This window comes from Sebastes umbrosus, chromosome 23 (assembly GCF_015220745.1).
Source record: "Sebastes umbrosus isolate fSebUmb1 chromosome 23, fSebUmb1.pri, whole genome shotgun sequence".
Taxonomy (NCBI): domain Eukaryota; kingdom Metazoa; phylum Chordata; class Actinopteri; order Perciformes; family Sebastidae; genus Sebastes; species Sebastes umbrosus.
The window spans coordinates 7,754,875-7,777,373 of NC_051291.1; the positions used below are offsets into that span (position 1 = coordinate 7,754,875).

The window sequence follows — 22,499 nt, forward strand, 5'->3', positions numbered from 1 at the left end:
CTGACTTTGCTTTAATTGAAACAGTCCTCATGTGTCACTCTAAGCCACCGCATAATAATATTCAATCAGAACATGATTTACAAAATGTGAAATTAAAAAAAAAGAGCTGAATACTTAACATGACAACTGTACAGTTAATGACACAAACTTAAAGTGAATATAATTTCCACCACATTAGGATTTATAATATTTATCTTTAATCTAATTCAGTTAAATGTTTTGAATATATATTTAAAATATTTTTAATTTATTTTTAAGTACATTTCTTAATTATTATTTATATTTTATTATTAAACTGTTTGATAACGGTTATGACCATGTGTCCGGACTTTTGAAATTTATCACATTTTGGTGACCTTACAATATCTTTATGGTGAGATTTGACTTATTTCTTTTTTAATTCAATTAAGTTAACATTTTATTTATTTTTAAAATATATTTATTTTTTATTTTTATTTATTTAGATTTATATAGCCACTGCATAATAATAATTGTTATCACAGATGTATATACATTTTGTGATTTTATAATGTCTATATGGTGAGTTTTTTTTAAACTTATTTGATTTTAAAATTTAACTTAGTCTAAATTTTTAAACATATATTTTTAATTTGTTTTAATTTTTATATTATAAATATTATTATATGTTTAATTGTTATTTTATTTTATTTTACTTATTTTCATTATTTTTTTAATGTATTATTTGTTTATTATTATATTTAGATTTACTTATTTTCATTAATTTGTAATGGATTTATTATTATTATTATTTAGATTTATATAACTTATATATATTATATTCATATAACTTCATTTATTGTGCTTTCTCTTTTTTTGTCAATCTAAAAACTCCTTGGTGTTGTGTACTTCTCCAGTACTGATTGTGGGGCCCTCTTTGCATCAAACATGCATCAATAAAGTGTTGAAACTTAGATTGAATGTTATTTCCTGATGTTTGATTATTATGTTATAGAAGTTTGTCTGAGCTTTAAGGTACTCATTATCTGCTTGCAACGCGTCCTCAGTGCACTTCAAGTAAAGTGCCACCGTTTGTTTTTAATCATACTTGAATTATTACAAACTGCAGAGTTCACTTGTGATTGACTGAGTCACGCTGGGCGCCGCTGTAAAATACATGATAAATATACACCTCTGAAAATCGATTAACATTTAATTTACATATTAATGTGCAAACTCACACCGCCAACAATGAGCTGCTAAGCCACCATGTTGTCCCACTCTTTATTAAGAACTACATTGCTGGGAATAACAACTCCTTTTTGCTGCTCTACAATTACTGCGAAGCAATGTGTTACATTTATTAGGCTGCTATAAAATGCTTTAATTTATCTGGATTTATAGTCTGTTGAGCAGCAGCTACACGGGCACCAGAATCGGCGCCAGTGATTGTTTGCTTATTCGTGTTGAAATCAGATTTAACTTAATGACTTCATTCATCTTACGCTGGGAGAAATTCTCATTTTGTTCAAGTTCTTTAGAGGTTTGAAGTGGAGTTCTTCCTCCCGACTGAGAGCTTCATAATGTCTTCATCACTTCCAGGCCATGTCCTTCATTATTTCATTTGTTTACTCATTATTATTCTTATATCAAATTAGCTTTAGCCATTGGAAAAGCACTACGTAGAGCTTTCACCAGCTGCTAGTGCTATGTAAAGCTATTCAAAGAATATATATAATGTAATAAAGACCTTCAGACCAAATTCATCTTCAGGGGTAAATAATCCAAAATAGTCGATTTGTTTTCATTTAGGAAAAACACCAACACATGACGGGGTTAGGGCTGCGACTAACGATTATTTTCTTGTTTAACTGATTAGTTATTTGGTCTATAAAGGTCAGAAAATGTCTTGTTTTGTCCACAACTCAAAGATATTCAGCTTACTTTCATAGAGGAGTAAAGAAACCAGAAAATATTCACATTTAAGAAGCTGGAATCAGAGAAGTTTGACTTTTTTTTCTTGAAAAAATTACTCAAACCGATAATTGATTATCAAAATAGTCGGCGATTAATTTAATAGTTGATAACTAATTAATTAATCGATTAACTGTTGCAGCTCTGCAGAACCCTACAACCCGTCGGCATGTTTTAAAAGCATTTTATTTTCTTTATTTAAAAAAGAAATCGCCAAAATTACACCGTTTTCTATAACCAGAAACTGTAAAAACAGACATTATCGTCAGATTTTAACCTTTCCGATGGTCCTTGAATGGATCATGTGTGACCAACGCTTCCGTCAGGAAAAAAAAACCAAATCTGAGCTTGAAATAGTGATATTTCATCAAAATCACTTTATTCTATAATGTCTCGTTCAAAATGTTGCCAAAAATTAATTGTATGCACTAATTGGATCCTGTAAAAAACAATAAATTCTGCACTCCTCAGCGCAAGTGGGAAGTCAAGAATGACTCGGATGAGACCAACAGTCACGTGACAAAAATTCAGCGAAGCTTCAAATGAATTGCAGGCTGTTTACAGAGTAAGAGGTTCTAGGCAGAGGTTGTAGAAGTGTAAATAGTTCACTATGTATAACATGTGGAGCCTAAATTTATTTTTACAAAATTTGGTAACACTTGTGGGCACTTGAAAACATGTTATGTATATAAAGACTATGTATTTAAAGAAATTAAAATTGTGTTTTTTCTTTTTTATGATTCATGTTATTATAACTGTGGTATTCTGCACAAAAAAACATGTTTGAGTTCTCTTTACTTCTCGCCATGATTGTGCTGTTTCTATAGAAGGGCAGGACTTATATATGGCTGTGAATACCAAGGCCACAGGGAGTAAAATGTGACAGGGTGCTCATATCTCACTATGCTGTACAGTAGCAGAGACATAATTAGCTTCAAATAGAGGAACATATGGCTAACGTGTTAGCCAACAAACATCGGATAAGCACATAGAAACATTCATTTCTATTGGTTTTCATCCACCTGACAAATGTAAGCCCAATATTCAGCTCTGTGTTTGCTCTCTACTCACTCCGGAGAGAAATATCTGCCTCTTTAAGCTGCTAAATGTTCCACTTTCATCACCAGCTAGTCTCTAACTTTGTCTGTCTGGCTGTTTGGTGCCGAGCAGAGGTTGGACAAAAAGGTTTAACCGGCTTGTTTGCTGAGAAATAACAGGGCTGATAAGAGGATGAATCACACAGTAAATGTGCTGTAAAAAACCAAGGCTATGAGCTAAAGCAGGCTCCATTTGATTCACTGTTAATATGAAAATATTTGAGTAATTGAGCTCCAATTTGTCTGAGAGCATGACAAGTCAAAATTGTCGCTATGCAAGATTAGCTTATCCAATCACCAGAGGATATTTGTGTGAGTAAAAAAGCCAGATGAGTGGAGCCATAAGGTCCGCGTTACAGCGGGCAGCCAGGATGGATTTTATGACCTTCCAGTTATGGGACAGTCTCTTTAATCACCTGTCCTTCCTGGCGGAGGCGAGGTGTCTATCTGACACCCGCCAAGCCCCCCACTCTCTTCCTTTCAACTTCTTAATCTTTATGTCCTCATCACGTACAGAGACTCCTGTCCGGCAATCAGGCCATCTATGTGCTGCTACCTTAAACCCCCCGTTAACCAGCCCCTCCCGGTGCATCGAGTCCAGGAAACTCTACACTTCCTAAATGTTAACTGCTGCTCCCGGGTTAACGCGATCCCCCGCCGCCGCCGTCTCCCAGAAATGCCCCGATGCTTCGAAGGTCAGAGGTCGCCTTCTCCTGGAGCCGGAGGACTAACTTGAGGCTCACGCTGGGAATAGGAGGAGTGTGTGTTGTGTAAGGAGTGTGTGTGTGTGTGTGTGTGTGTGATCTTTGCCAGCAGTTGGCACCTTCAGAGCAACAGCCAAGTTCACATGACCAGAGTGTGTGTGCCAGAAACTGGGGAGTGCACATACTGTATGGCACCAAACACCACCCTGTCTGGGTCTCTCGCTCACACACACACACACACACATACATAGACACACACACACACATAGACACACACACACACTTTCCCCTCCCTCTCCTCTGAAGGTGTGACGGTGAGCTGCTGGGTCAAAGTCAGGCAGATGGCCCTCGCAGTCGGGATTCAATATCAGTGACCGAGACCGTACGACACACACACTCTCAACCAAAAGGCGCCGCTACACACGCATGACCTCTAGACGGTGATCATCACCGATAACACAAAAAACACCTCACCTATGTTTTTAGAAAACACTCATAGATACTTTAATTCCACTAAGGACAACATATTACTTAAAACATTTGCAGACTGGTTAAACTGAACAGTGTTTGGGGTCGTAGTTGTAATGTTGGATTGGTGGTGCATTTGGTTTTCTTTGCGAGCCTCAAAAAACAAATCAAAGAATACAATCAAGACACGGAAACAATATATTTCTACCAATATAATCAATCAATACTGTGAAGCTACACAGTAATTGGCAATGCTTATAGGTGCTACATATGGGATTGGGAGCATTTCTATTGCCTCTCAACGGCTCTCATCATTGGCAACGGAGAGCTGCAGCTCACAGCTCACAGCTCGCAGCTCGCTGCTAACGCTGCGCAAACAATGGCAAAAGTGCTGACAGGGCTAGTGTTTACCTGAGGGGGAACCGGAGGGTGGGTGCTATGCTTCTGCAACGCCACCGTGAGTCAGGATGGCGTTATCAGCTGTAACCGCTGTGTGAGAGCAGTGCAGAGCAGCGAGAAGCTCCGATTACAACACACACAGAAGGGAGAGTGACTTCATTCTCTGCTCAGGTAGACTTTAAGGTCCTGACACACCAAGTCAATGGTCGGTCATCGGACAGTTTGGGGCCGTCGGTGAGCGTCTGTTGGCCTAGTGTCGGCTCTAGTCTGCCCTTGTGGGAGGCTTTTCAGCCGATTCTGCATGTTGAATCAGCGGGAATCACGATTACATGGTTTAAATATGCACTGATTTCATGGGATGTATACAAATTACAGTGCATTACTTTTCATAGGTATAGCTACGAATGATGTATGAGAACAGGCAGAGTTCATCATCATTGGCGTAGGAGCTTTAAACAGCAAACATGCCTCTCATCCTTGCATCCATCTGAATTATCAGTGAAACTCCTGCTTTGTACTGCCTGGTTTCCTTTCACGTAGAGTCTTACATATACATCGGTTAAAAATAAAAAGTAAAGTTCAGGTGGGTTTGACCTCTCTAACATCAACAATACAAACTCTATGTACACACACTTGACACATTACAACCCCCCTCCTCCTCCACTCCTCTACTTCAACACATCACTCTGACAAACACCTTGATACAGATAAAGAGTGACTTTAATTCTCCCTCTCCTCTCTGCAAACAAACCACTATAAATCAAATTGTCCTTTACAATATCCCTCGTCTTAGCAGCGCTTAGCGCACAGTTAGCCTACATTATCCCCACTTCATTTAGCTCGGTAAACAATTAACCCAGCGCTCGCGTGTGTGTGTGTGTGCAGAATGATTGAGGGATTTGGCATTAGCTATGCTGCGTCGCGTCTCCACACTAACTACTCTAAGTGTTTAATATAGTTAGCCTGCGTTTAAAGCTCCCCCCTTTTCTCCCCTCCCCTCCTCTGAATCAATATGCTTAAACGCCGCCGCCAACTTGCAGAGAAAAAGAGGGGTTAGGGAAGTTAATTTGAAACAAGCGATTAATATTTCTTTCGTTAAATAAGAGCACACACACACTCTGAGGGTCGGGCGCATCGATGAGGTTTGCCTTCCTTCAGCCCTGTTTGCGATAGCATTTGGGTTTCACTACAGCAATTACAGCCTTTAATTGAATTGATTTCGATAATGAGCCTCTGTAATGACACCGCTGTGGGAATGGTAGTGTGTACATGTGTGTGTGTGTGTGCAATGACTGAGCTGCTGTTGTTTTTTTCTGGACTTGAATGATGTGTGAGGAGAGGAAAGCGGGATTTAAAGATGAAACAACACACATTTAAAGCAGCTGTCTTGCTGGTCAGCCGTCTCCGCCCGCTTGTCCGAGGTCTAACCTTTCAGCTTGTTGCATAATATCCTCCAGGCTATAACACATGAATGTTTGATGACACACGGCTTAGTACATGATACGTTTAATATCCGACACCGACCGTGTTCCGAGCTTAGCACCACCCACAACTGCTTCCCCTCTCCTCGGGGCGGTTACGGCGGTCAGGTTTCACAGAGTAAATCAGCTGGCGGACCGTTCGGCGGGAGTTACCTCGTCTCTTCTTTGCTGCCAGTCTGCTGCTTTCTTAAGTGCGGCGTGGAGAGCTATTGTGATAGAGCAGCGATATGTGTAATGGGCTCGCATCTGAACAAACAACACACATCGACTGACAAGCTGTTGGACACGGAGCATTCCTCCCCTCGCCGCTTCTGCTATCAAGTACTTTGAAAACACACACTTGTGCTCACTTGAGGGTTTGCCCAGGTATCAGCTAGCTGATAAATGGGGCTGATGCCGCCTGGTTTATTTGTCTTGCTCGCACCGTTTTCTACGATGGATTTGTTTCGATTATGTTCAGATGTTTATTAAGGAATTGATAGATGCTGTTTTGGATAAGATTCCACTCACGCGTCTCGGGTATCAGCTGAGAGCGTTTAAATGCTGGTGGTCTAAATGCTGCTTGAGATGCTTTTCTGCCCCAAACACAGAACAGATTTTTTTCTGCAGAAAATCTTCAGAAATAATTGGCAGGATCTCCACAAAACATCAAGTCTGTGCAGCGCAACACAGTTCACAGCTGATTTAAAGACATAAACTGTGAGTTGGGAGGATATTTTGGGATTTAGGGGGCATTATTTGGCAGTATAGCAAGATCAGGAATCTGGAGTATTGTATTTCATTGAGTACAATCAGCATTTAACACATGAAAACATACATTTATGTCATTGCTTAAAGGAAAAATATGTAATTTATAGAGCTGTCAAAGTTAATGCGTTAACACGTTAGCACAAATTTGTTTTAAGGGCACTAATTCCTTTAAGGCAGTAACCTAACTTGCGATTTTGGATGTTGTAGTGGGCTCAGTTTTAAAGCTAGAGTGAAGAAACTGGTATCATATGAAACTAGAAAACCTGTCAACATGTCATACTAGCTTGTCGCAAATGAGGTCAAATAACGCTCCAAATTTAGACCCGATTAATCGCTAATTAATCACACATTTTTTATGTTCAAAATGTACCTTAAAGGGAGATTTGTCAAGTATTTAATACTCTTATCAACATGGGAGTGGATAAATATGCTGCTTTATGCAAATGTATGTATATATTTATTATTGGAAATCAATTAACAACACAAAACAATGACAAATATTGTCCAGAAACCCTCACAGGTACTGTATTTAGCATAAAACATATGCTCAAATCGTAACATGGCAAACTGCAGCCCAACAGGCAACAACAGCTGTAAGTGTGTCAGTGTGCTGACTTGACTATGACTTGCCCCAAACTGCATGTGATTATCATAAAGTGGGCATGTCTGTAAAGGGGAGACTCGTGGGTACCCATAGAACCCATTTACATTCACATATCTGGAGGTCAGAGGTCAAGGGACCCCTTTGAAAATGGACATGACAGTCATTTGCGACAAGCTAGTATGACATGGTTGGTACCAATGGATTCCTTAGATTTTCTAGCTTTAAAACTGAGCTCGCTACAACCAAAAAATCATAAGTTGCGTTAATGCGTTATTATCATAAAGCATGGTAGACTTATAAAGCAAAGTCAAACCGTTGTTGAAAAGTGTAACGCTACAGAAATAAGACTGAAACTAACATCTAAATGTGCCAATTTTGCTTTTTATCACTAACATTTCAGCACAACGTGAACAAAAACAGATGATCAGATACGGTTTACTTTCAAATATGAATGTCATCAGTCAAATCAAACACGTATCAGAGTTACAGTACACACTATACGGTGAGCAAACCCCCGTATCACAGTCCATTATTTCTCCTGCAAGTTCCCTTCAAAAGGCTGAACAGTCAGCCTCTTAAGACCACGGGGGCTTTTGCATGAAAGAATATGATTTCTCACATCATTGAAAATGATAATACACATTATCACTTACAGTCTGTCCACCGACTTGAAATAATAAATGACCGATTGAATGACTTGTGTCTTTGGATTATAAATTGCTCCTTTTAAACCTTAACCTTGCTCGAGATCACACTCGCTTTGATGAGCCTTTGATGTGCGAGCACTCACACAACCTCAGCGCCTGTATTCTGGCAGCGAAGCGTCACTAATTATCTCGCCAGCAGAAAGGTAAGGGAGGTGGGGACCCGTGTGAGTGTGTGTGTGAGTGTGTGTGTGTGTGTGTGTGGTCTCAGTGCGACGGTAGCTTTTAATGAGCCCCACGCTTCTTATCAAGCTTGGCGCTCGACAAACGCTCTGATCCGCCCACATGGAGGACGGGGCTCGACTGATCGCGTCTGAAGGCGCCCCCCTCCGCACACACCCTGATCACCCTCCCTCTTCTCCCTCGCCGTCGCCATCCTCCCCTCCACGCAGCCTTACTGTCAGAATGAAATATCCTTGAGAGAAACTGTGAATCAAAGGGCTTTTCATGCTTTTTCACAAAGAGAAAGATAGAAAGATGGAAAGCAACCGGACAAAAGAGGAAAGAGGGAGGGAGGGTAGCGATGGAGAGAGGGCAAGAGGTAGAGAGAGAAAGAAAACGAGGATAAAGGAGTGAACTTCTCCAAGCTGGAGGGCACTCCAGAGGACGCGTCCTAGATTAGCTCTCACCCCCTCCCTTCATCCCTGCCACCCTCCTTCCTCCACCCAGCTTCAGACGGAGAACGGCGGCCCCGGGGCCCTCTTGGCGGGCGTCGGGGGGGGAGGGGGAGAAAGAGGGGAGACACCGGGCATTTAGACATCTGTCAGCCTCTAATGAAAGAGTTCAATTTAGTGGAAAATCTCAAACAACCTTGTCTGACAGGCTGGCTGACAGGCTTTAACTCGCCGTGCGTTGTTGTTGTCGGCGTGTGTGTTGTGTTAGCGAGGAGGGTGGGTGTGTCGGAGAGTGGATCAGGAGGGGGAAATTAGAAAAAAGTGGTGAAAGAGAGAAAAAAGCTGTAATGTAATAAACTGTGCACATAAAAGTGTGTGTGTTAAAGAGTCATGCAGAGGTGCGGATCAGTCGGTGCAGCGGGGGTTGGTCTTATGGCTTTAAATCGCTCCGGGGTACGGGGCATGTTTTTCGCCGATAGATGGGTTATGGCGGGGGTTTGGTGTGTGTGGGTGTGTGTGTGTGTGTGTGTGTGTGTGTGTTCAGACCTCACTATAGTGCTATTAGAGTTGGGGAGATGAACACACGGCTCTCCAGGCAACACATGCAGGCAGACAGACACACACACTTTGTCTGAAACCCCCCCAGAGCTTCATTAGCAGGTCATTAGAAACAACTTCAGTGAAAGCTGTTGTTCTTTCACAAACTGTTTTGCTTCATTGAAAAGACTCAGTGTGTGTATGATGCAGATGACTCATTATTTTGTTCTTTTAACTGAAAAACAAAATTGAATTATTTATTTTCTTATGACTTTCTATTAATAAATCCACCTGCTGATTGATGTGTCGTGATCTCTGGCAACACTGCTGTTACCAAGCCCTCCTCACCCAAAAAAACATCCGTAGGCCTGTAGGTCGTCTGTGCACGCAGCTTATTACGACGCATATCTACATTTGTTGTAGTAATTAGTATAAAGTAGTAATAGTAGTAGTAGTAGTAGTAGTAGTAGTAGTAGTAGTAGTAGTATAAAGAGCAATAAAGTCTGCGTAGGGAGGAGGTCGGGGTGATGGATGGGTCAAACAAACATACATAACTACGTTAGTACGTAACTATGGTAGTACGTACATAACTACGTTAGTACAAAACTACGTCAAGTACTACGTCATGTACTTACGTACGTTAGTACGTACATAATTACGTACATAATTACGTTAGTACGTACATAACTATGTTAGTACGTACATAACTACCTTAGTATGTACATAACTACGTTAGTACCTAACTACGTCATCATGTAACTACGTTAGTACATACATAACTATGTTAGTACCTAACTACGTATATAACCATGTTAGTACAAAACCATGACACATACTACATCACGTTAGTACGTAACTACGTTAGTACGCACATAACTATGCTAGTATGTACGTAATTACGTCACTATGTTAGTAAGTACATGACTATGTTAGTACGTAACTACGTAAGTACTGTATGTACGTAACTTACGTTACTATGTTAGTAAGTACATAACTATGTTAGTACGTAACTACGTTAGTACACACAACTGTTAGTACGTAACCATATCATGATCTACATCATGTACTTACGTACGTAACAAATGTACTTATTTGAACCCAAACCATGATCTTTTCCTAAACAATACAAGTAGCTTTTTGCCTGAACATAACCAAGTAATTCCTTTTCACAATGTTAAATATAACGGTCATCTATGTAATTTTGGAAGTCATTGGCAAATGACCTAATCTGTCGTTCAGGTACGAGGACGTGTCGGCTATTACTGAGGAATGATATTCAAACTGAACACAACTTTATTGACCCCGAAAGCATGATTATTTTTTTTTTCGATCTACAAAGGTTGTGAAAATGCTAATTTATGATGGTTTGTCCGAATGTCATCATATGAAACAGAAAAATCTGATTTATATGAAGATTGTACAAGTAGAAGTCTTTCTGGCCAGGAAACATGCCGGGGTTCTGGTTTTAGATCAGCGGTTCATTCCCCCCTTTGGAGGGAGAAAAATGTTCACACCGTGAAAAAGATGTCAAAACATTAGTTCCGCATCACATTTCCCCTCCAGTCACGTGCGCCCCACCTGTCATGCCTCTGATCCCCACTAGGGGGGCGCGCCGCACACTTTGAGAACCTCTGCTGTAGACGGAGCACGAGAGTTTCATAGATATGACATGAAATTAGTTCATGGAGCAGAGGAGGGTCGACGTTGCTTTTCCATTTCTTTTCAAGTTTGTTGCTGGACTAGCTGATAACAGCTCAGCCCAGCGAGTGTGGGGTTTTGGTGATTTGCAGGTTAGAAAATCATGCGGGTATCTCCTAAAATGGGCTAAATAAAAAAAAAATCCAAAGATGTGGAGCTTTATTGTCATACGTGCAGAGAACAAGTTGCCCTGTATACTGAAATTATTATTATTCATTTACTTAAATAACATGTTCAGTGCAGGACTTTTACTTGTAACAGGGTATTTTTTACAGTGTTGTATTAGTACTTTTACTTAAGTAAAGGATCTGAATACTTCCTCCACTGAAACAGCTATTTTGGCTCTGTCCAAAGGTGAGAAAAAACGCCTACCAGCACCTTTAAAGCTCACTCATTAACACGTTATGTCTCGGTTGAACGATCTGCACAAAAGTGTAAAAACAACACAATGTTGACACGTTTTTTTGTGAAATTGGTTAAAGATGTTAAACGCGAGATTGTTGCTCAGGTAGACATTACTCCACTATATCTTTATATGGTTGTTTTCTGCTATATTAATGCTCTGGATATCATATAGAGCACTTTTAAAAGATGAAATCCGACCTGACTGCGTCGGGGTTACAAGTCAGTTTCCATAGCAGTAATGATTCTTCTGTAACAAAAAGCTTTTCTGCGCTGCACACATCACAAGATGACATTGTTTACAGGAAGCTATAGTGATATATAGTTTCGTCTTCCAGCAGGAGACACAACAACTTTTGGGTGTGATGGAACAAAAAACAATCCAGGCAGTTTTTGATAAAAAAACTGAAAACAAGAAGCCTTAACAACGCAGCTCCTGCTCTGACCTGCGTATAGTGTGGAAACATCACCGAACTGTATGACAGACAGGCGTGAATATACACTTTCCTGCGTGCATTACATCACAACGTGCATACATTCGGTGTACACGCGCTGTCAGATCGCTGACGAAGCTTCGGCAGAGTCAGCTGGAGAGAGTGATGGGGACGGGGAAGAGATGTGGAGATTTTTTCTCCCGCGTGTCACAATCCTTTCGCTCTCGTCAACGCTGTCGCTTCTGTGAGCGCCGCGCAGGGAGAGATTTATCACATTAACCACAGACCTCTTCACTTAATGCCCTCCTGAAAAAAAAAAAAAAATGCCAACTGTTCCCGCCCTTAAACCAACATGGCTGCTGGCTGGTGCTTGCCAAACGCCGGTGCCCTTTTCTCTCCAATTTGGCGCCCGTCCAGCTTTCCACTCTGACTGCATCGCTCCCTGTTAGGGCCTCGGGTTTTTTGGGAGGAGAGATAGAGCGAGAGGAAGGGAGGAAGAGCGCCAATACAAACATTGTTCCGCTGGCTTTTTACAAGCCAGGAGAGTGGGGAAGTTAATAAGCAGGTATTGGTTTTTAACTGCGGCCCGTTTATTGCTTTGCCCTCGAGCGTGCTGGAGTGCTCTACTCCACCTTTTTCCTGTCCATCTGCCCATCACTCCTGCTAACCTCCCGCTCAATTCCTCCCTCTCTCTGTCGGCTCTCCCTTTTGTCTCGACTCGCCTCGCTCAGCAATTAATTCACCATCGTGCAGTTTTTTTTTTCTCGAGCTGAGTCCTTCCCTTCACCTTTTTATGCCCTTTTTTTATTTTAAACTGAGTTTAAAAACCCTGTTAAAAGAATGATAAACAAACCACTTAATGATCTGTCATTATGCCGCTATTGATTCGGTGCTTTGCAAGTGTGCGTTTGAGAGACTACTGTATATTAAACCACATCCGTCTGTCAATACTGGACGTTTATTAAAAATGGGATGTCAGCCGGTCAGCGTTGTCCAGCTCCTGACATGATGAATATGATGCAGGTTTAATTACCTACATATTGTGCTGTTGATCAATGTCGTCTGGGTTTCAATGGACAGCTTTAATTTTCCCCGCAGCTCTCAGAAGCTTCTCTTGAATGCCAAGAACAAAAATGAGTTTATTGGAGATCTCCAGTACTCCCAGTAAAGCATTTAATCTCACAGCTAGGACCTCCAGTTTTCTTACTTTGTCGTTTCATCTTTCAACCCTTATGATGCATCACGAGGGACATATTTGGCTTTTTAATTTTTCAATCATTTTGGCTATGTTTTTGGCAAGAGTGTGAGTTTTTTTTCCTCTGAATTTTGGCTCATAATAAGTCTCTAATAAACTGTGTAGTCAAAATATAAACACTCAGACCCTGAAGGACAAAAAATGTCCCCGTTGAAACCCATTAAACCCACATTGTTAACTACAGCATATAATCATGTATTATATATTTCAGGCTTTCAATCTAGTTCTCTGGCTTCAATATTTTTACTACTTATACTTTTTTCCACCAGATAGAGTCATTTTCTCAAGCCCGATGGAGCAAATACATGCTATTCTCATGGTTTCCACTAGGGGCATCACGGCTGTATTATGGAGAACTGCAGTGTTAAGCAAAGCAATGGTGTTGCTAGGGCTGCAACTAATGATTATTTTCATTGACGATTATTTTAAGATGACGTCCTCTAATGTCTTGTTTTGTCCATAACTCAAAGATATTCAGTTTACTGTCATACAGGAGTAAAGAAACCAGAAAATATTCACATTTAAGAAGCTGGAATCAGAGAATTTAGACTTTTTTTTCCTTAAAAAATTACTGTAATCGATTATCAAAATAGTTGGCGTTTAATTTAATAGTTGGAAATTAATCGTTGCAGCTTTAGTTGTTTCTCATCATTGACATATCCCAGACTGTTCTCTAACATTTAGCATGCAGAACATAATTCAATTTTTATATTTATTTTTTTCATAAAAAACAACAGTGGCATCATGTAAACAAATTGGCATTTAAAGGTTTAAATTCTAGGAATTAATGAATATTTGGTAGCTGTGATCACGACTGAAGTTGTTTAAAAGATTTAACTGGAAAATAATATTAATATATACTTTTATAGCAGTTTTAGGAAGGGGACATTTTTGCCCTCTAAGGTAACAAGGGGGATTTTTTTAAAAATAGAAATGCATTAAAATCAATGTTGTTGCTAATCATTGACATATCCAAGAATGTGAAAAATAGTAATAATAACCCAGAGCATTTAGTATACAGAAAATAATTACATTTTTGTTTTTTTTCCCCCCATAAAAAAACAACAGCTGCAGGAAAATAATATTAATATATAATTTAATGACAGTTTTTTGACGCAGATATTTTTGTCCTCTAAGGACAACACAGCGACTCTTTTAAAGGGCTGCAGAAGGGTTAAAATATATTTTTGGATTACAGCAACAACCTTTCAGAATATATCAAACCATCTGATTGGTGGACTTGTTGGGGCCTGTCTGAGAGGAAATTATAAAGATATTACTCACTCAGGGGTGAAAAACTATTTATAAATGACTTCTGAAACCACATTAATGCCCTCGCAAGCAACTACAATCCAAATTGTATCGGACTTCAAACAGCTCCAAACACCAGAACCAGCTAGAGATGCTGCAGGAGAGAAGAGGGATGACCAGACGGAGCAGAGGAAGGAGGGTGTTACGATGTAGAAGAAGGCGATTTCATGTTCCTATAATCCTGAAAGTGCTGCATGTGTCCTCCCCGGGGCAGTTTCACACCTCCAACAACGGATAAGTGACTAACTCTCACGGCACAGGAAGACACACCAAATTTAACATACTTATTCCACGAGCAATTAACACGGTGGCTCAGTGCAAAACAACAAGCTTGACTCGGGAATCGGGAGCCCGAGCACAAATCCCGGCGTACGGCTCTTGTGGGATTCGCAGCATCCACCCCGTCCTGCCCAGGAGGGCTATCCGCTGATCCAACTGACAGAAGCGAGCGAACGCAGGCGCTCAACTGATGAGATTCCAGTTAGCTGGCGCAGCCAAGAGGAGAGGCGGCGAGGCAGCCAATAGCCCTAGCAGGAGGGATCTGGGGGCCTCTAAATATCCACCCAGGGCTAAAAGAGCGAGAGCGCGAGCGAGCTCCGGCCCACTTCCTCTATCGCTCTCCTGGGCCTCAGGAGGGAACAATAGTGGAGGATGGAGCTGACAGCATGAAAAGAAAAGCAGCATCAACACACACCTTTATAGTCGAGCTCAAGCGCAGGTTTCTAGATATTATTACTGATATTATTCCACCGATACACACATTTTACCCAGTGCTATTTTGCTGCTACGGCTAATTTAGCTCCTATAATGATGTTTTCAGGAGTTTCTTCCTTTTCTGAAATCATATTATCAGCTGCTTGCTGCACAACAAATTATCTGATGTGTTGATTAAGTCTCTGAGTTTGTCCACATCTGTGAAATCAAAGGGAGTACTTGACGCCGCTTGGTTTCATTCAATTCCACATTATCACCAAAAAGAAGACCGCTTGCTGATGTAAGCGATGCAGAAATTTAGAAACTTAGAAAATGCATTCATCTTGTTTGTCAGGTCTTAAGGACACACATAATATGATATTTTCACTTTTAGGTAAAGCACAGATGTTACCAATGTCATTAAATATGTCTCTGTGCTGCAAGAATGAGTCCTAAAACCCAGAAATGAGTTAGGATTTTAGTACTTTCGCTTCCCTCATCTGGAAGTCAATGGGTTTTTTGTTAGATGCCTGAAATAAGCTCCGTGGTTAACACAAGCTGAAGAGATTTTAACGTTTTGTTCTATGACGAGTGGTTAAATGAGACTACAGAGGTTGTCGGGGACATTAAACATCATCACGCCAAGCACTAGTTCACCTTTACAGCCACGTTGTGTTTATACGAAGCGAGAAATGAAGCCAACGTGGAAGTGCCAAAAACTGCAGTTCCTCAAATGACCACTTGAGGCTCCAAAAGTGAGTCAATCCCCATAGACCTCCATGTTAAAAAGCCCAACTTTACAGCAGAAATAAATGCGTTTACAGCCTGGTGCAAAAACATTTTTCTGGTATATGTAGCTAATATCGCCGTTCATAATAACTATATTGGGGGTGAATTTTTATATAACTCACCCGTTTATATCATATAACGGCTTAAAGTTAGGCATAATTGAGAGTGTGGACGCTTTGACTGACAGGTGGGTGCCGTACCAGGTCGCTAGTCGTGTCACCCACTCAGCTCCACCCACGATCCACCTCTCTGAGCATTAAGGGAGTTAGGCTGTGAGCCACCTACTTTGAGCTTCACAACGGCTCTTCACAAACCTACGGGTGACGTCACGGAGACTACGTTCATATTTTATACAGTCTATGATAGTTAGTTTATGGCTTAACGTTAGCTTTTTACTTCTGGCGATTGCATTCACACTTCACACAAAAATCATAAAAGTGGTGTTCATTTTGTGGAGATTATCTTGCTGAACAAAACGTGTAATGTGTGTTTGCACAGATTTACTGCAATAAGGGAATCTAGGGAACCTGGGCGATGCTAACTTCCTGGTTGGCCTACATCCCTGCAGCTCTATTGAAATGTCCTAGTAAGACAAAGGATGCACAATACCAGCACCTTGAAACTCAAGCAGCTAAATTGAGTTCAGCCATCATTCATTTTAAATAATGTCTTCAGAGAAAATGGCCCATATAATGTAAATAAAACTCCACAGCGTATCTTTTACATGGGACTCTTCGCTTATCAAACTCAAATGTTTGCACTTTCATTTCACAAACTGACAAAGTTGCTCACCTGCTCACACTTTTAGCCACTCGCACGCTCGCAAATGCACTGAGGCGGCAGAGCAACACACTGATGTTCACATCAACCAGAACCAGTGTATTCACACACACACACACACAGGTCGGGTTGGGGCGTGGCGGGGCCGCCTCAGGGTGCTGCTGTAAGTGTGTGATTAGAGGAGAAAGTAGGCAGAGGAAGAATCCAGGACGCACACTCACCCCTGTTAAGGTCTTTATGTTATGCAGTGCATTCTGGGCTTCAAGGGCAGCTTTCCTTGTGTAAAACGTGACAAAACAGCAGCCTGGGGAGAGAGAGAGACAGACAGAGAGAGGCGATGAGCACGAGGAGCAACAAAGAGCACTTTCTCTATTCATCTGCCTGGCATCACCTGTCGACACTGGCAGACGCTGAGTGAATGTTAAGGACGAAGCGGCGCAGCGGCGGAGAGGGGGAGAGAGAGAGAGAGAGAGAGAGAGAGAGAGAGAGAGAGAGAGAGAGAGAGAGAGAGAGAGAGAGAGCGCTTTTTGGATTTGTTTCAACGCTGATGACTTGAGCCTCGAGGAAGTGCGTGCACACGCGGCGACGCACATGCACACACAAACAATACAAAGACACAGATGATGAAGAGGAGGTGGTGGTGGAGAGAGAGGTTGTCTCTTCATTAATCCTTGAGTAATCTGTGAACAGTAGCTTACTCACTTTATTTATTGCTCACAGTCCCTCACTCATTCACTCAGTAGTTCACCTACACACGGGTTATTCAGTCTCTCACTAATTCAAAGCTTTTGAGTGACTGCCATGTGAAAAGACATCTAGACGTCTAGGTTTGGCTGAAGAGTGAAATGTCTACGTAACATGAGAATGGTGTTTCAACAGTATATAGGGCTGACATGGTTCACCTATCTCCTGATTCAATACTATCACGATACTTGGCTGCCGATTTGATATGTATAGCGATTCGATAGTATGATTTATTGTGATTTTTATGAACTTTTTTAACACTAGACCATGGGAAAAAGTTGAATCATACATTTCTAGGAACTTTTACTTTGGAAAATATCTAAATTAATACAGTAAAAATGTTGGATTTTCAGCATGTATGTAGTCAGAGATGTCCTGAAGTCAAATATATCAAGAATCATTTATTAAATTTATTCCAGCAACCAAAAGAAATCAAAGAATAAAGACATTTCCCTCACAAATAAGTGGTATTTAACAGTTCCCTTTGTTAACACCTTATTTTGAAAACCGGACGTAGTCACACGTTTTCTACTTTCTCGTTTCGGCTCACTGCGGTTTGTTTTGGTTGACGGATACGGAACGGATATGATGTCAAGTTACTCAGACTACAACAATAAAAGCGGCAACTTTCTTCTACCTCTGCATGGACTCAAATGAAGGAAATATATAGATTCTGGCATTAAAAATAATCTATTTCAAAATCATAAAAAAACATAGGTGAATTGTTTCCACCCCCCCACCCCTACAGAATAGTACAGTCGGACTATTAGGGTACTGAAAAAGCTATTTTTTTCTAGTTTAACCTTGCCTGAAAACCTGCAAATTACTAAGCAAAAGCTCACTATGTTGCTGACTCACTCGCTCACATACAGTACTGCATGTGCACACACATACACAGTGAAGAAAGAAGAAAGGGGAAGAGGGAGAGAGGGATTTTGCCTCTTCTTTAATCTGTGTGTAATCCCTGCCGAGTGAGGCTGTTGTGGGTCATTCTCAGTCAGCAAGCAAACCTGCACAGTCAGGAAAAAAAGCAGCAAGAGGATATTTAGGTCAGACACAGAGGTGTGACGCTTCTATTTCCCTCGTAGAAAAGAATGCTGGAAACACTGGAAAAGTCACAAGTCTTGTCTGTATTTATGTCCTCATGACATTATTTCTAACAGCAGATGTAAAAACAAGACTGAGGAGGAAGGATGATAAAGAGTCTTTGAGACAACTATAAAATATAGAGGATGTACTGGTGAGTTAGTCATCTGGAGGAACAAATAGGAAGCTCTGAGATTGGTGATGCATCATCAGGAACAATGGGAACCTGTGTTTTAAGTGATGGTATGACCTTAAGCACAGCATCTATCTCAGACTGAAAGGTTTCTCCATCGAGTTGTCATTCTGCAGAGGCCAACGGTGTTAACACTAACTAATAGAGCATTACTAATGCTGGACTTTTTAGGCCAATAGCAATGGTGATATTTGAGAGATAAATACAAAAATCTTCTACCAGTACGTCAGCCTCTAGCTGTATTTCAGCATAACACATCATGTAAGCAAACATTTTTGATAAAGATCCCTTCAATTTAGTGGACCCCATGTTTTCTTTAAAAAAAAATCACCCAAAATGCACCATTTAATATAACTAGAAACTGCAAAAACAGAATTTATCGTCGGATTTTCAAATTTCCGACAGTCCTTGAACAAATCATGTGTGACGAACGCTTCCGTCAGAAAAAAACAATGAAATCTAAGGTGCTAAATGCGAGATTGTGAGCATTTCTATTGCCTCTGCACAGCTCTCAACATGGCGACGGCTGAGCTGGCGGCTCGCAGCTAACGTTGCTAACAAAGCTTAACCTGGGGGAAGGGGTGCTATACTTCCGTGACGGCGCCGTCGGTCAGGATGGCGTTATCAGCGCTCACCGCCGTATGAGAGCAGTACAGGGCGGCAGCTGTGAGCTAGCCAGTGGGGCACAGTCACCTGCACGAACATGCACTAAAAAGCACATGGACGGCCCGGCTATGTCAACAAAGCACAGAGAAGCTCTGATCACAACACACACAGAGGGAGAGGGACTTTATTTTCTGCTCACGTAGACATTACTCCATTTTATCTTTATATAGCAAATACTTGTTTTCTGCTATATTAATGCTCTGGATATCATATAGTGCACCTTTAAAATATAGTGATATTTCATAAAAATCACTTTATTCTTCCTCCATTTAAAATTTTGCCAAAAAAAAAAACATTTGCAGTAACTGCATTCCTTAAAAACATTAAATTTGGCGCTCTTCAGCGCAACTGGGAAGCCATGATTGACTCGACTGAGACCAACAGTCACGTGACAAAAAAATCTGTGAAACCTCGACTGAACTGCAGGCTGTTTACACAGTAACACTTGGGTGCACTTGGGAACATGTGGTAGATCAATAACTGTGTTATACTGCACAGGACATTTTTAAGTTCTCTCCACTTCTAGCCATGCTTGTGCTGTTTCCATAGAGGTGCAGGACTTATTTATTGCAGTGAAAAACAAGGTCACAGTGAGCAAAATGTGACAGGAACAGAAAAACGCCCTGAAACTGCTATGGGTTCAGAGGGTTAAGTATGTGACTAAGGCACTGTATGTACTAATCATGACATGCTCCAGTTGAAATAACCGTGTTAGTGCCTACTGGTGGAAAAACTATGTAATGGAGAATATCAGGCTAAATCAGACAAATCAAGATCATCCATGAAACCAAAGGCTTCGTCTCAGCTCAGCGTTTGAGCATTTTCTTGCATTTAACAAACACAATCAGCCCTTGTTGACTTGGTTAACAACATCATCCACAGGTGAGCCACCAGTCTGTGCAGGTTTTATCTTCCACATCCTCCCTCCGGTTGCTACAGGTGCATATGTTTGGCCCTTCTGCCTCCAGCTCTGCTCATCTGTTCATTTCTCCGTGTATCTATTTGTCCAGAAATGAGTCGAACGCACCATTGTTTACATCTGCTCTGTTGTCCTCTCCGTTGTGTTTATGGCACAAATCAACTCGGTGTGAATGAGGCGGACCGGTGGCGCTTCTGTTGCCCACATCGCCGACATCGGCCCTGATGACACTTTGCCCTGCAGTGCATCTTAGTGAAATCCAACAGTGAGCATCTGGAGCAGATTTGGCATCCGAATCCCAGAGTCCCTTTGATGGGGCTGGGAGCGTAATGGATCTGAATTCCTGCCGTGTCCTCTGGGTGCCACGGCTGTTGAATAGTTGGCCCTTAGCCTAGCGTCAGCGACGTGATTGGTGTTGTGATTCAGATGCTGCAGTGCCTGTGTATTAGCCGGGATAACTCCCAGCTTAGGGGTTTCTGCTACGACCCCCAGCGTGAACGGAGCTCCGGGTGTCACTTCACTAAACCCTAAGCCCCCCACTTCACTACGATCAGGATTCATTTACCACCGAGAGGTTCACACCAGCCTCTACTAGTTAAAGGCATGGAGATAAGAGGGGGAATTAGTCACGACTGGCAGACGATCACTGGGTAACGATTTATACAATTTACTCCATGTAGGTCACCACACTGATACGGCTTTCACACACAAGACTAAAAGTTCCACACACTGTAGTTCTCTGGCAGGTCTGCTCTCCATTAGTAGTAGTTAGGGCAGCAACTAATGGTTATTTTCATAATCGATTAATCTGTTGATTATTTTCTCAATTAATCGATTAGTTGTTTGTTCTAAAAAAATGTCAGAAAATGTCAATCAGTGTTTTTAAAAACCCAAGATGACGTCCTCAAATGTCTTCTTTTGTCAACAACTCAAAGATATTCAGTTTACTGTCATATTATTATTATTACAAAATTCACATTTAAGAAGCTGCAATCAGAGAATTTTGACTTTTTCACTTTCAAAAATTACTCAAATCGATTAACCGATTATCAAAATAGTTGGCGATTAATTTAATTGTAATAGTACAACTAATTGATTAATCGTTGCAGCTTACTTGTAGTAACACCAATATGGAAAAATTGGAGAAACCAAATAAAATTGAAAACCTCAAAATAGGAAATACGTACTTTTATCTGTTCATGTTGGATGACATGCAACTCTACTAATTTTACAACCTCTTTCACTTTTTTAAAAACTCTTAAAATAATCTAAATGATGCATTATGATTGAATGAAACAAGTCAACGTATATTCATAAGATTTGTATATCTTACGAAAAATTAGTCCTTCTACATTTTCCGCTCCAGTATTCGCCTTGACACTGAGCCGAGCTGATCTATGGTGGCGCTATGTGAAGTTATACGAGGTCTTTATGAACTACTAGGTGCTCCAAAACCCGACCAAAACACATGCTGCCAAACAAAACACAATGAAAAATAATAAACATATATTTCACACAGCTTTTTGTGGCTGAATCCAAAGGGTACAGGTACTGAACTGTCTCTGCCAAAAAGGTTTACAACAGCATCTCTACAACAAAGATAACACTTCCTACCTGCTGCCTGAACTCCAGTTAAGCAGGTTTCCCCTTTATAACAAGAGGTACGGCTGAACGGAACACAGATAATAAAAACCAAACAAGTGCACGCTGTTCCGCCCGAAACCAAACTGAGAGGAGAGTGAGGACGATGTCAACCAGGCTACAGTGTGTACCGACCCACACAGTCCTGAGGAGAGCTCTAATCAGGACCAGTAAGTGAAAACACCTGTACAGGTGAACCATGGCTGTGTGTGCAAGGGCTTTTAAAGGCACAGCTCCAATCAAATATGTAACTGTAACTGTACATTGCTCAAATATTCTGCTTCACTGTGAAACACGTCGCAGTACAGAAGCTAAGGACGCTCTAACTTCCATTTCACTGGGGCTTTAAAGGCACAAATAGCACAAAACGGTCCTCTACAGTGTAACTCCCAAATGTAATGTCATTTATAAACACAACAAAGGGTAAAATAGACCTATATTTCCAATTATAATCAATCTACAACTACAAATCTTCAATCATACATGTTAATATACTTAAGAAAAAAAAATATGGACTGGCCCTTTAAAGGTAAAAAGTGTGTATCTTAGCCTGAGTCATGATTTCCATGTGAGGTGAGGTGAGGGAGCTTTTTAGCAT

At 40.9% G+C, this 22,499-nt stretch overlaps 1 protein-coding gene across 30 annotated transcripts in view; it reads right to left on the bottom strand.

Moving 5' to 3' along the window:
• celf2 (cugbp, Elav-like family member 2) overlaps positions 1 to 22,499 on the bottom strand; it is a 227,166-nt gene that overhangs the window by 60,207 nt on the left and 144,460 nt on the right. For all 30 annotated transcript variants that reach the window (XM_037760415.1, XM_037760414.1, XM_037760388.1 and 27 more), the window contains one exon: positions 16,874 to 16,956. In XM_037760415.1, coding sequence (XP_037616343.1) covers positions 16,874 to 16,956 — 83 coding nt within the window. The remainder of the gene's footprint in view (positions 1 to 16,873; positions 16,957 to 22,499) is intronic.